Source organism: Onychostoma macrolepis, chromosome 19, assembly GCF_012432095.1.
Source record: "Onychostoma macrolepis isolate SWU-2019 chromosome 19, ASM1243209v1, whole genome shotgun sequence".
Classification (NCBI taxonomy): Eukaryota; Metazoa; Chordata; class Actinopteri; order Cypriniformes; family Cyprinidae; genus Onychostoma; species Onychostoma macrolepis.
The window spans coordinates 30,818,619-30,833,404 of NC_081173.1; the positions used below are offsets into that span (position 1 = coordinate 30,818,619).

The 14,786-nt window shown below is 37.8% G+C and overlaps 2 protein-coding genes across 3 annotated transcripts; both read right to left on the minus strand.

Moving 5' to 3' along the window:
- Window positions 1-8,035: 8,035 nt before the first annotated feature.
- LOC131526159 (uncharacterized) lies at window positions 8,036-10,043 on the minus strand. The gene is made up of 4 exons (XM_058754300.1): window positions 9,943-10,043; window positions 9,506-9,850; window positions 9,054-9,095; window positions 8,036-8,951 (listed from the first exon to the last, which is right to left on the minus strand). Exons 1-4 carry the CDS (start codon window positions 10,004-10,006, stop codon window positions 8,743-8,745), a joined length of 660 nt encoding a protein of 219 aa, XP_058610283.1. The 5' UTR covers window positions 10,007-10,043; the 3' UTR covers window positions 8,036-8,742.
- A 464-nt stretch (window positions 10,044-10,507) lies between these two features.
- On the minus strand, window positions 10,508-14,489 carry LOC131525908 (uncharacterized). 2 transcript variants are annotated; one of them, XM_058753908.1, is made up of 6 exons: window positions 14,342-14,489; window positions 13,625-13,680; window positions 13,027-13,314; window positions 12,522-12,767; window positions 12,361-12,414; window positions 10,508-12,235 (listed from the first exon to the last, which is right to left on the minus strand). In XM_058753908.1, coding segments are annotated over exons 1-6 (804 nt in total). In that variant the 5' UTR covers window positions 14,344-14,489; the 3' UTR covers window positions 10,508-12,077. The 2 variants fall into 2 exon arrangements, with proteins under 2 accessions (XP_058609891.1, XP_058609889.1); XM_058753906.1 differs by lacking the exon at window positions 14,342-14,489 and having other exon boundaries at window positions 13,625-14,297.
- Window positions 14,490-14,786: the final 297 nt, after the last annotated feature.

The window sequence follows — 14,786 nt, forward strand, 5'->3', positions numbered from 1 at the left end:
ACTTAAGTCTGAAGTAATGAATTTAGCTATGTTGTTTAGCACTTAAACCACTTTTAGTGCTTTTTAGCACATTTTTTGTTTAGAGTGTATATAGCATATACACACACTTTAATATGTGAATTATGTTATCAGAAAACTAGAGAACTGAACACATTTTGCATGGTCAGATTATTATCTGTGCTCAATGGATACAACAAGGAAGCTGTGCAGTACTAGGGTTTATGGCTGCTATACATTTGACAAGATGGCACAAACATTGAGAGGAAAGCTTTAATGGTTTAAGTGTATTCACTTGTATTCACATGTATTTAACTGATATTCCATTTGGGGGTTGTTTATTAGGGTTTTAGGGAATTACATTTACATTTATTCATTTACCAGACACGTTTATCTAAAGTGACTTTTACATTAGGGTCAAACAGATTATAAATGTCCATGAAAATGAATGAATGAATGAATGAATAAATAAATAAATAAATAAAAATATTGTTCTTTCTTTCAGTAATAAAAGTGTACCTCTTTAAAATGCATGCGAATTACAACAAAGTGCACCAGTTACCATTCATTTCCCAGCAGTGGTAAAAACAGAATTCTGAATTAATCCCATTTTGTAAACTCAGATGTGGATAAGGATGACAATTAAATTACTACATGACCTTGGTGTTTGTCAAAAAACAGTAGGTAATTCGGACAGGGATTTTTACACTAGTGGTGGGAGAAAAATACAGATATTCTGGATATATAAATCAATGGCAATAAAATCACAGACTAACCTGTAAATACTGAAAATAATTTACATCCCCAAGAGAAATAATTACCTTCTGAATAAGGTGTAAAACACATAAAACAGCACTTGGATGACCTACAGCTTTCAGGATCATATGTGACCCTGGACCACAAAACCAGTCTTAAGTCGCTGGGGTATATTTGTAGCAATAGCCAAAAATACATTGTATAGGTCAAAATTATAAATTTTCTTTTATGCCAAAAATCATTAGGATATTAAGTAAAGATCATGTTCCCTGAAGATGGTCGTGACGACAGTTCTTCATCAAATGTAGAACCTACTCAGACCTCCATCTATATGGTGTATCTGTTTTTTGTTTTTTCAAGAGGCAGAACCACCAAAAAAACACCCCAAAAAACACAGGCAGCCCAGCCGGTCCAATCCAGTGCTCTAGAGAGGGAAGGAAGATGAATTTTAGTTTTAAGCTCAGTGTTTAAATATATTGTAAAGCTCTCATTGCCTCCTGTTTTACTTACTGAGTTGTTTGGATCCATTCCATGCGTGAGGTCCTGGGGATTTTGTACAAGATAATAAAAGGTTACTCAGTTCAAAGTTAATAAGAATAATGCTTAAAAAATTATCTTTCCATATATGTATCCTTATTTTTTCTCACCTTTAACAGTCACTGGGATCAAGATGTCTCCTTCAGGGTCCAAAACTCTGTATGTTCCGGCATCACTGGCTGTAAAGTTACTGATAATCAGGTTTCCATCTCTGTCATTCAGCTGATGATTTTGAACTCCATCACCTCTCTTCCAGACCTCCTTCCACCCAGTGCTTCTTCTGCTCTGATGCTGCACTTTATCAGCGTTTGACAACAGAACATCCAACTTCAGCTTCTCGCCGATTTTCACAGAAATCTCATCTGAGGTGAAACAGAAAGACATTATTATTATTATTATTATTTTCTCAATCAATCAAGGCCATGAGCACATGTTTAGATTCATGGAACCAGATGCAATCATATAAAAATCAGCCATTGAAAAGCCTATCGGTGACCACTAACCAATATAATTCAGGATGCGTCCCATTCACTGACTCTGATGGTTACAGTCCAGCATGCAATACCACAAATTAGGAAATCCAGAATGCGCATGCTGATGGTTTGATCAGTTTTGACTTTACCATAAACATGAAGTTGGTACTTCAGCTCTGTCAGAGAATTTCTGTAATTGAATCTAAAAATGTATTTCCCAGCATCACTGAAGATCAGATCCTTGATGACGACGTCACATGCTTCTTTTTTACATAATCGGACACGCTCATGTTTATCTTCTTCATTCGGACAAACGGGGATGACAGCAAAGTGTATGCGTTTACTGTGATGAATGAAACGAATATCTGAAATCTTCCTGGCCTGGTATTCACATGTCAGTGTGGCGTCACCTCCTTTTTTTCCTGTCACAGGTATAGTGGAGGTTCCTGCAAGTACAAATTCATTCATTATGCGTTTCTGTTCATTCTCTGTAATCAATGTCACCATAAAACAAGAGTGTCTTAATGGTCTATCAGAGCAAACAAGCAAGCTTCGTTCATGACAATAGATCCTGACCAAACAGTGTTTAATAATAAATGAATAAATGGATGAGTCAGTGATGTGTAATGATGACAATATGCTGGGGAATTTCCACCATTAATCCACAAATGTCAACAAAAGAACTTGACTTAGTGGTGCAACAGAAAAACAATCGACTAGAATAACTCTAGCTGGAACTGAAAATCCAAAAAATTGACATTTTAAAAATAAAAAAATACACTGACCGCTATGATAGATGAAGCAAAACAGCAGCAGAAGATTCGACCTGATGAGAACAGACAGCTGTTACATACTGTAGCAGACACACATAATAAATACACGAATAAAATACCTTGCTGAGTGATAAAATGCTATAATTGACCATGCACCATACAGTCGATTATACAGCTTTCCGTTTAAATTTTATAAGAATCATCAAACTCTAATCTGAATGTTTGTATAAGAAATGATTTCAGTGTAATACTCAAAATGATCAACCCAACATAGAAACAACAGGTGTTAGATATTCAGTGACCTACCGGCAAACAATCTTCTCGTCGGAGAAATCAACAGAAAAATGTAGCAATTATACATTAATAACCGCTAGAAATGAAAATCATAATAATCGTTACCATCATAATCAGGCTAGGACACATCCATTAACATGTTCGCTCATTTAAGCATCAATAGCAGGTTTGGTTTTCCACGATCATAAGCACAACAAAAACATACACTTTGGATTAATATTTTAAGACATGAATACTTACATTGTGAAAGTTCTGTATGGTTCTCTTGTTCTGGCGTCAAAAGTTCGTACATCTCATGTTTAGCGAGACTTCAAACAAAACTGAAAGTATCACAGGAGTGAGCTCAGAAACTGGGAATATTGGTATTTCCCACAAAGGAGCAAAATATGATTAGCCATATTATTGCCCTCTACTGGTTATTCTTTTTAAAACAGATCAGAATGAATGAGCTTTTTTAGCCAAGTATGCTTGCTAGGAATTTGTCTTGATGACAGAAGTTTCCATTGCACAGAATGACAGTGACAATAATAAAAATAAAATAAGCGAATTGAAATACATACAATATACAAAAACAGATCACATGTATATGTACAGATATGTTACAAATGCAAGGGAATGTGAATAAGAGTTGTGTGCATGCCAAATATACAAATAGGTAGTGTTGTGTATTGCACATGATTATAACTTTGTTCATAAAAGTGCAATGCACAACACTGTTCTGGTGCTCAGTGCTAGCAACACCAACCAGTCAGCACCAGTTCAAAGATTTGGCAGCCAAATCAGACCTCCAACCATCCCCCCAAATTGCATTACCAAATCATTAGATTACTCAAGTTTAGTAACGTTGATGTCTTTGATCATTTAAAATACTTTTCGGATGCAACGCATTTAGAATTTAACCGTAACAAAATAGTTTCTCATATTTTAAATTTTAAATAAGCAACGTTACATGTGTTCTATTAATCCCCAACACTGAATATAATGATGCATAAATGTATTATGGGTATTTTTAACTACACTGGTTTATTATTTCTCATGTAAACATACTTTATTCTTATAAAAAATACCCCTAAATGCATGAAAAGCCATAATCTTGTATTTATTAGCTTCATGTTTCATCTGTGTTAGTCACTGGAAGGTGAGAATTGTGATCACACAGTATTGATTGGTGGATTTGCAGGGAATCATCATCAATAGTCATCACTCCCGACAGAATGAGGCGCTTCTTTCCCTCTCACCTACAAGGAAGGAAATACAACCTCTGTCTGGTACCCAAACGTGTGTTAACAGTCTTCTATCAGCCAAGAACTGAGTTTTTTTTTCTGAGGTCAGGCATGCATCTTTTACTCAGATTTATTTTTGAGAATTTGATGTCTTGTATTGATTATAAAAGTAAAGTTGGTCGGCTTATATCTTATTAGTGGTCGTGACTGCTTTATTCAAGTGTGTACAGATCTAAGGGGACTAAACCAAAGTACTTTTAGAACGAGCAAGCCTCGAGAAATGAACCACTTTTCAACACATTTGGCTTCAAAGCTTCATGAAGCTTCATCTCACCACCACTACCTACCCAGTGGCTGTCTTAGGTTGCCCTCTGCTTGGCCAAAAGAGAATTTTACCCTTCATTGAGAAATAATCTCATGCACACTGGTTACCGTTTGTTGCCAATTCAAAATCTTTAACTTTTTTTTTTTCTTCAACAAACTCAGGTATTTTCTGCAGCTTAGGAGATGTGGACTCAAGAACCATCAGAGCCAGAGGGACCACCTAATAGGGTTCATCAGAGAAGCAATTAAACACTAAATTCCATTAGACATCTTTAAAACAGTAAAATAGCAATGCTTATATTCAGGGCTTGACATTAACATTTTTTTGCTCGCCATCCACTGTGGCTAGAGGTTTTCCAAAATTACTAGCCGCTCAGCATTTTCACTGGCTATAATTTTGTTGCTGGGAAATTACATATTATTTGATTAAAGTGCATGACTACATACTAAAGTGTACTTAAATTTATTTCCAGGTCATTTTTGCCTTTTTTTTTTACTAACCTATGCATAATTTTTCATATCAAATAGTTAAATTTTACTAATAATTACAGTTAATATTATTGAGGCACCATAGGACTGTGTCACGAATCTGGTCTGCACTTCCATTCACCCTCCACCAGAGGTCACTCGCTCACCACATGGACTTCACACCACACATCACAATGGACTCCAGTTCCCATCATCCATTACTGATCACAGCTGTCACCAATCACTCATTGCACTAATCACACGCACACCTGATCCTAGGCACACACAATCACACACTCTATTTAAGCCCTGGACTTTGTTTCCCTCTCTGCTGAATATTGTATGTGTTTACTGCTGCCATAGCTGTAGCTACTCTACTGAGCCCCTGTTAGTTTTCCTAGTTTTCCTGTGTTTGTTTTCTAGCCCATGTTCGTTTTCTAGCCCATGTTCCCTGGATTAACCCTTGCCTTGCTGTTTGAACTCTGTTTGCACCCATAGTGGATTCTAGCCCATGTTCCCTGGATTATCTCTCTGCCTTGCCCACTGCTGTTCGCCGATCGTCGACCTTTGCTTGCCCTAGGATTACTCTTTGTCTTGTCCCTGCCATACCTGTTTGCCATTGCTCGACCCTGCCTGTATTTATGACCATGCCTATAAATAAAAGCTTGCACTTGGATCCGCATGTCTCGCGTCTCGTCAGCATCGTTACAGAATACTCGGCCACACCAGGATCCAGCAGCTTTTCTAACGGACCCTTGTCAGGTATGGACCCATTCAATCAGCTGCTTGACCTGCATCAGGGGAGATTATCCATTGAGGAGTACGTCACTCAGTTTTGTGTGCTTTCTGACAAAGTACCATTTGATGAAGTTGTTCTAAAAGACATTTTTCGTTTTGGACTAAGTGAACCCATAAAGTCATGGTTACCTGAGGGAAAATTTAATGTTAGTATAAGGGATTTTATGGACTATGCTTTGCGGTGTGCTGGCTCTTTGTTTACTGTGGGTGTCGCGGAAGAGGAACGCGACGCTGCGTCTGTGACTGAAATGGCAGACGTACCAGCGTGCGCTCACGAAATGGCGGCGACAGTTGAGCCCATTCACAAAATGGTGTCACAGCAGCACGTCACAGCTGCTCGTCCAGAGTCACAGCAGCACGTCTCCGCTGACCTTCCAGAGTCAGGTCACATCTCTGCTGACCGTCCAGAGTCTCGCCAGGCCTTCGCTGATCGTCCAGAGCCACAGCCCGTCATGGCTGACACACCCAGATCATCAAGGTCAGTCTTCCATTATACCGGTTTGATGTCTAGTTTGAGGGATGTTCCGCTGGTGTCTGCATGCAGCTGGTATCCCCAAACCCACTCACTCTAACCCTCCTGTTCTTTTGCATATTCCCCTGTCCGAAGCGCTTCCCCTGATGGGAATTGCTTTGTTGCGTTTGGGCTGCGTACACCACCTCAGAACTGCCCGAGGTGGCGGCACACGCTGCAGAACCTCCAGAGGTGTCAGTGGTATCCACTCACCAACTCTCGTCTTGCTCTGCCACGGAGGCCGTCCTTGATTCCTCGTCCTGTCCTGTTTTGGCCAAGGAGGCCATCCCTAAACTCTCGTCCTGCCCTGTCACGGCTATGGAGGCCGTCTGCATATCCTTGTCATGTCGCAGCCAGAAGGGCTGTCCCTGAACTCTCGTCCTGTCGCGGCTATGGAGGCCGTCAATGAACTCTCGTTCTGTCCTGTCACAGCTATGACTAATTATGAACTTTCTGTGTTCCCTGCCTCGGTCCTTGGGTCCGTGCATGTTCTCTCTCCTTTTTATGTCTCCGTTCTCCCTAGGTCCCAAGCTCTGTTGTGGGTTCCTGATCCGTTGTGGTGGGCTCCTGCTCTATCTGCTCCACCGTGGTGGTCTTCGGGTCCGTCTGCTCCGCTGTGGGGGTCGTCTGCTCCACCTGTTCCGTCTGCTCTGCTGTGGTGGTCCACTATCTGGCTCTGGTGGTCTTCTGCTCCGCCCTGGTGGGCTCCTGCTCTATCTGCACCGCCGTGGTGGTCTGCTGTCTGGCTCTGGTGGGCTCCAGTCCTGTCGGCTCCGCCCTGGGGGTAGTTTTCCTAGTTTTCCCCTGCCTGTTTTGGATTGTGTTTTCTAGCCCGTGTTCCCTGGATTAACCCTTGCCTTGCTGTTTGAACTCTGTTTGCACCCCTAGTGGATTCTAGCCCGTGTTCCCTGGATTATCTCTCTGCCTTGCCCACTGGATACTTTTCGCCGATCGTCAACCTTTGCTTGCCCTAGGATTACTCTTTGTCTTGTCCCTGCCATACCTGTTTGCCATTGCTCGACCCTGCCTGTATTTATGACCATGCCTATAAATAAAAGTTTTTTTTAATATACAAATATGAAATTCTTTTAAATATGAAAGTAAACCGCCAGCAGGCGGCAGTGAGTGACTGTCTTATTGTGCGAATCATTGAGTCATTCATTCAAACAATTTGTTCAGACGGCTGATTCAATTGCTGGAAATGGAAAAATGCGGTTTTACAAATAGAAACGTGGCTTTCTAAGGAAAGACTGCTATCAAATAGCATACCTAGGTTTCTAACTGATGAGAAAGAATTGGCAGAGCAGCCATCAAGTGTTCTAGGTTATTACATGCAGAGGTTTTTGGTCTGATAATTCACAACTCTTAATTCACAAGTCTGTAAATGCTGATCCCAATGCATCTTTTTCATTATCAACATGGATATTAAAATCACCAACAATTAAGACTTTAACTGCATTTAGCACTAACTCTGAAAACTGAAAATATTACTATAAATTGTAACCTTTCGGTAAACAGGCATTTCTAAAGTTGTGATATCTAGGTGAAAGAGTCTCTATGTGCTGAGAATGAGCTTATTTCTGTGATGTGAGGCGGCAAGCAGACGGTCGGTTTAACCAGTCTGTCTGTTTCCTGACCTGGGCCCCAGTTAGTCAAGTATACAAACTGTAAGACTATGTGCCATATTTCTAGAGAGAAGAGCGGCACCACCGCAGGAGGAATGAACACCATCTCTTTTCAACAGGTCGCTCTGCCGCGGGGGAACCAAACAATGTACAGGACTTGGAATGCTAATGCACTGCACTAGCGGTTTAGATTAAAAAGTGAATGATGTCAAATTAATTTGTTGGATAATATCAGAAATATGGTGAGAATTAAGTTATATTTTAGCAGTTCAAGCAACAGAGAGTGAAAGTAAGATAGAGATTCCAACAGAAAAACAAAGCTACACGGAGCTTCAATAGCAAACTGCCACATATAATTCTCTGTTTTACTCCTGTTTATTTGAACTCTAAATAATACATTTAACATTAAGACATATGTTGACATTTTAATTTAATCAAGATTTATGTGCCACAGAAGAGATTTACATTTAGATTTTCTTTTGAAGAAAGTTTGCATGTGCATATTAATGCTAGTCTAGATAACTGTACGTCTAAAGAGCCAGACACTTTAATACAAGTCCTGCTGGTCTAATGACATGAAAGCATATGTTTGCTTGAATTGGCCGTGACAGAACCTGTTTGCTGTTCTTCTTGAATAAGGACATTGGCTCAATCTCTATATTAAAGTAAAAAAGCTTAAAACATTATACTCTAGCTTGATATTGATATTGAATTACGTTGCATTAAAACAGTAGCAGTAATAATACTTTTAGATTTAACTGAATCTCATTGACAAGCACAAATGAACCACAGAAACCTGAATAATAACCACAACAATAAATGACAATTAAGTTTCACCGGTGCTGAAAAAGGTGGCATTTGCCTTAACATCTCAACAGTTTTCTGTTTTCATTTGTGGTAACTTAAAGCAAGGCTGATTTAGCTGACGGTGCAAAGCTCTGATTGTAGAATAAAGCACATGTGTCATTTAGCTGATTTGTGCTGAGTCAAAGATGAACGTTTGGCTGCGGCCCATCCTTTCTGCCAACCGTGATAGTGAATGATTCCTCCTGCGACGACTGTAGCCAGAAAAAACACAAACACAGCCAGACCAACACCACCGAACATCAGCACACGCTCCATCAGCGTCACCTCCTCTAACATCAATGCTTTCTCTTTCGTAGTCACTCCATCTACAGACAGACAGATACAGAAGAAATATTCAGATTTGTAACCAGAAAGTGTTACCTGATACTACAATAAGTGCTGGATCTCCACTGTACAGAACATATTACCTGTGTTGTCAACTTCTTTTGGTTTTTCTGTTACAAATAGACCTGTAAATATATGACTAGTTTATCAAACGCACACACACAAAACTGTTTTAATTGTTAGTTGTATAGGAGAGTGGGTTAAGATGAGCTTCTGTAGCTTTTGATTTGTTCTTTATGCAACTGACATTTCAGAGCCTTTTTCAGATTAAATAAATAAATAAATAAAATGATTCACTGTGTCCAAACTTTTGATGTATATGTTTGTGATCTAAAAATTAACACACACACACACACACACACACACACACACAAACACAAACACATACATATTTATCACATAAAAGCATTTTTCCCACCCATGTGCTGCTAAAATCATATATCTCAGAACAAAAATCATGTACAGATCTCATCTTGGCTGTCTCATCTGACCCATTCTTCTTACAAAGACATGATGGAAAACTGAAATCTGTTACCCTCGATCTCTAGTCTGATGGGTTTGTTGAAGTGCATCTCTGGAGCGTCAGACTTTGTTCCACAGAAATAAAGACCAGAATCTGACTCTGTGACTCCAGAAATAACCAGCGTGGCTCTGGTGACCCAAGCATCTGCAGTCATTTTCAGTCGAGTAGCATATAGATTATAGTTGGTCAGGAGTTTTCTTCCTTTTTCGTCCTTCTCTGCTGCAATCAGTAGATCCAGTTCTCCAGATTTGAGGTGATACCAGGCGACTTCATATCGGTTCGTCATGCTGCAGTTCAGACTGATGTTTTCTCCCGTCTGAACTCTTAACAGATCAGAAGATCCTCGCACTGACGCATCTGGATAAAAACAGGTCATTTAAAACTATGTTAATAGCTATTGTATTTGAGGTTGAGATGTTAATATCATTATGTATGAAATAAATATTTACCATTGGATGTGATTTGCATAATCCAACAAGAAAATACACAGAAGAAGAAAATGACTTTGTCCATTGTGTCTGTCGTTCATAACGGAGTCAATCAAACTACAGGTTTCAGCACAATGCAGAGACCCTAAACCACAGAATGTTTCCACTTCCTTCCACAGCAATGTAAAGCATTGAATAATAGTGTCTATCGCAGATCAAGTGTTGCATCAACTGTATTAAAATTCTCAGTATTTCTCAACGCAATTTGTCTACTTTAGTTTGCAAAGCATCGGCTAACAAGACTTGGTTAAGTGTGTGTAGATTTGTGAGTCCATGAAATATTCCAGGTTAAAGTTTCAAGTTGAGCTCTATGAACAGCATCTGGGACATGCTTTTGATTAAATGATAATTTTGACCATTAGATAAAATATTTCTTTTTTTTTTTTTTAAAGTGCAGATCCATATTACGCCTCTTCTGAGGGAGGACGTCATATTTCTTGTAAGGTAGCGTAAAACAGGAAGCTTGGACTGCAATTCTGAAGAAGTGAACATCAAACGTGATAAACAGATTCTTTAAGCGTTTAAAGCAGGCAAAATTATTTATTAAGTTAGACATTTAAATATAAAGACAACAGAATGTAATGACATACTCCACAGAACATCTTTTATGAACTGCAGTCAATGAATCTCACTGATCAACAGTTAATTTTCCATCTCATACACTGAGCATTAAATCAATATGACTGAAATAAAACAAGCTGAAAAAAAAAAAAATCAAACTAATTCAAAGACTGCAAACCTAAAATTATCCCAAAAGTCCTCAAGCATATTGATGAATCTCTTCTCCCAGATACCAGGCATTAGCATAATGAAATGATGTAGACGTTTAATTCGAATGTTTACTTTTAAGCAATATTCCTGCAGTTCAGTCACAAACAGAACTCAAAAACCAGAACTCCCAAGACATGACTGCTCACATTCAAACATATTTAATTATCAAAAACGTCACAGTCACAGTGAGGTAATAAGAAAGATGCCAAGAAAAGCATTACAATAATCTGTTTGAATATATATGTATAAAGTCCATCAAGCATGGCACTGTTCCTGGCTTTTGAGCACCACATATTGCTCTGAGTTTGTTTATGGTAGCTTATTTTCATCCCTGGGATGAAAGGAGGATTTATCAGGTCATTTTCAAGTTCATTATTTGTCCTGAGTAAGTGTTTACACCCAGTTAAACAATACAAAAAAACAGTAATAATTCTTCAATATTACCAAATTCAGTATATATATATACTGTATATAAAACATAATTCTTAAAAATAATTATTTTTTATCAAATGTGGTTTACAACATGTACAGTTTAAAAAATTAAAATAAATAACTCAGGCACCTAAATTTTAAATTTAGCTATCTAAATTAGCATTTAAAGTCAACAGCAGTGTGCACTGTAAAAAAAATAAAATAAAATAAAACAGTGACATCTACAGTGAAATACATACAGCTGTGGTTGCCAAAACTTTGCAATAAAAAAATATGGTAGCAACATTTTAGGTTTTACAGTCTTAATTTAAATTCAGAGTAAAAAAAATATATATATATTATTTCATTAACTGATAGAATGATAATATACCAATCCATTGAAGTACTGAAATCTGTTTTGTACCTTTGTAATACAGATAACCACCAAAAATAGGTGGTGATGAATATATCACAATGAACCAAAACTCATCACAAGCAGCTTTTCCACGAGCTGCAATACTTATATCTAGCTGCACAGTGTCATTCAATGAAATACCAAACACCATCATGATAACACACAAAATAATGAAATGACACAATACATGCAATGTCCTGTTCTTTTCCCCTTCCAAAAACCATGATTTTAACAGTACTTTACTGTAAAATTACATTAAATGTAATCACAGCTATGCACCGTATATAGTACAGTAGAGAAACATTCTGTTAACGAATTAACATGTTTTTACTGTAGCATTTTTTTCAGTCTTTTACTGTTAAAATCAAAAACTCCCTAAAGACATTTAATATGGGAAAAACAACTTGGAAGGAACAGAGACTCAACTTTGGACTTCTCTGAAGATCCTCTGAAGACCTTTTTTGCTCTGAAGTCAAACTACAAGTAACCAGTGGTGTTGCTAGCTGTTTTGGGCCCCTTGTACAGTGTCTTGCAATGGGACCCCTAGATGAGGCTCATGTTCTGGGTTTCTGTGCCGACGCTTGTATATCCTGATGACAGCAAGTATAATAAAAGCCAGAAACACCAGAAGCCCACACACAGACAGCCCAATAATCACTACAGCCAGAAGGGGAAAGATGGGAAGAGAACACAATTAAAAAAAAAAAATTCTTCTTCTTCTTCTTTTTTAAACTGACAACTTAAAGATTTTGCAAAGCTCTCGATGCCTTCTGTTTACTTACTATTTTTTGAGCCATCAGTTTTGTTCAGTTTTTCTTTTGACTCTGTACTAGATCCTGTAGAGAATATTGAAAGGTTGGTCACACAGTTTAGCACCATGAAGAATAAATCTCAGATGTGAAATACTTCAAATACTTCTAAACATTCATTGATCTTCTCTCACCTGTGACTGTCACTGTGATCAAGATTTCTCCATCTGAGTCCAGAACTCTGTATGTTCCGGTGTCATTGGCTGTAAACCCTTTGATGGTGAGGTTTCCATCAGTGTCGGTCAGATGATGATCCAGGACCCCATCTCTTCTGTTCCACACCTCTCTCCACTCTCCACTAGAGTTTGTCTCCACTTTATCAGTGTTGGTCAAGAGAACATCCAACTTCAGCTCCTCGCCTGTTTTCACAGAAATCTCCACTGAGGAGCAACAGGAAGACTGTTATCCTTAATCATTATTATAATGGTGTCAATCAATCAAGGCCTTAAACATGCATTAGGATTAAGGGGACCAAATGTAATCATTTAAAAAAAAAAAAATCATATTGGAATCAACTAATCTGAATATTAGACGGGACGTGTCCCATTCAGTGTCTCTGCTGCTTACATGCAATACCAACACAATCACTAAAGGAAAAACAATTGCACATGCTAATGGTTTGATCAGTTTTGACTTTACCATCAATATGAAGATGGTACTCCCTGGTTTGTCGGTCAAGCTCTGCCTGATCATTGCGGTAAAAGACTCTCAGAATGTATTTCCCAGCGTCGCTCAGTCTCAGATCCTTGATGACGACGTCACACGCTCCTATTTTAAATACGCGTCCATTACATTCTTCAGTCTTACAAACAGGGATGTCTTTTGACAGACTCTTTAAAATAACATCAAAAATGTCTCGGTCCTCAAATTCACATGGCAGGGTGGCGCTGCCTCCCTTTTTTCCTGGTACATGTATAGAGGTGGTTTCTGCAAACACAGACAGTATAATAATCATTCAATACAAACTGTCAATAATACTATAAATGTATATGGAGTTATTTTAGTCACTTGCTCATGTATTTTGCTCACACATCTAAGTGGATTTAGTAATTGTGAACTGATAGTGGAGTTTCTCCAATATCATGCAGTAGAAACACCAGTAAAGATTAAGGTTGAATTAAAATATTCATCAAATTTCTCAAATTTCTGAGTGACACAAGAGAGTAACAATCGAGTAACTCTACCTGGAACTTAAAACCAAGAATTGTTACAATTTATAAACAAAAATCATACTGACCGCTATAAATAACAATGCAAAACAGCAGCAGCAAATGTTTCCAGAACAGACTGAACCTGAAAACAGAAGTGTCATGTGACACATGCAGACTACACTTTATTTGTACAGGATGAAAATTAACCATGGTTTTATGGGAAAAGTGTAGTAACCATGTTTTTTCGGCGTATTGATTACCATTTTTATAACCACAGTAAAACTACAAATTTCATGGTTAAACTATGGTTAGTGTAGCAAATAACATGGTTAATTTATGGTTACCATGGTTTAACTATAGTAACCATGTTTTATTTTTGGTTTTATTTGTAGTAAAACCATGGTTCATTTTCATAAGGGTTTATACAGAGATACAATGCTTTGAACGGTAAAAATATTATTAAATATTCGCTTTGATTTTTTCTGAATATTTAACACAAGCAGATCATACATGATGAAAATGTCCAGTAAGAAATGTATAAATTTTGTGTAATGCTCAAAGCAAACAGTCAAACTCAAAACGCAAACAACAGGCTTTAGAAATTCAGTAACAATCAAATGATAATATTATATTAATAACCCCACTAACAAAAACTATCCTCATCTCATGGACGCATTCAGCAAATTATGCCGACTCATTTCCGCATCTGTTTGTTTAACTTTTCATGAACAGAAACACAACTATTGGTGTAAGAACACAAAAACACACAGGCTGAATTAATATTTAAAAACATGAGAACTTACATGGTGGAAGTTCTGTGTGAGTCTTATGTTCTGGCATCAATCTTTGTAAACCACATGTTTAGTGAGATTTGAGCAAGAATGAAACTAAAAGTATTCAAAGAATACAAAAGAGATATTTGTCGCCTCCTACTACGGTGGCTGAGAGAGCTCAAGACACTGCAACTGGAAGAAAACATTTTAATCAGTCTGACAACACGTGCTACAAATACTCATAACACAACCAAATACAGAAACACGCTGCAAATGGAGGTATATTTCAAACATGGCCTGACCAACCCAGGAAAACAGGTCTTTTATTTATTTAGTTAGTTACACCTGTAAAATATCAAACAGTGCAAAAATTAACATACAACAAGAAGTCAGACAGAAATGGGGGGTACATGTAACATCTTACTTCACAATAAATGGTAAAGTATAATATTGTACAAATTACTTTTTTTTTCAA

Bases quoted from the DNA above. Each gene is read 5' to 3' on its own strand.
- LOC131526159 (XM_058754300.1), bottom strand. From the start codon at position 10,006: ATGGACAAAGTCATTTTCTTCTTCTGTGTATTTTCTTGTTGGATTATG. The intron at 9,096-9,505 runs GTAACAGATTTC...ATATATTTACAG, and splicing joins CATCAGACTAGAGATCGAGG to GTCTATTTGTAACAGAAAAA. The intron at 8,952-9,053 runs GTAATATGTTCT...GTCTGTCTGTAG, and splicing joins AAAAGAAGTTGACAACACAG to ATGGAGTGACTACGAAAGAG.
- LOC131525908 (XM_058753906.1), bottom strand. From the start codon at position 13,748: ATGGTTAATTTTCATCCTGTACAAATAAAGTGTAGTCTGCATGTGTCA. The intron at 13,315-13,624 runs GTCAGTATGATT...CTGTGTTTGCAG, and splicing joins TTGCATTGTTATTTATAGCG to AAACCACCTCTATACATGTA. The intron at 12,768-13,026 runs GTAAAGTCAAAA...GTTGCTCCTCAG, and splicing joins GTACCATCTTCATATTGATG to TGGAGATTTCTGTGAAAACA.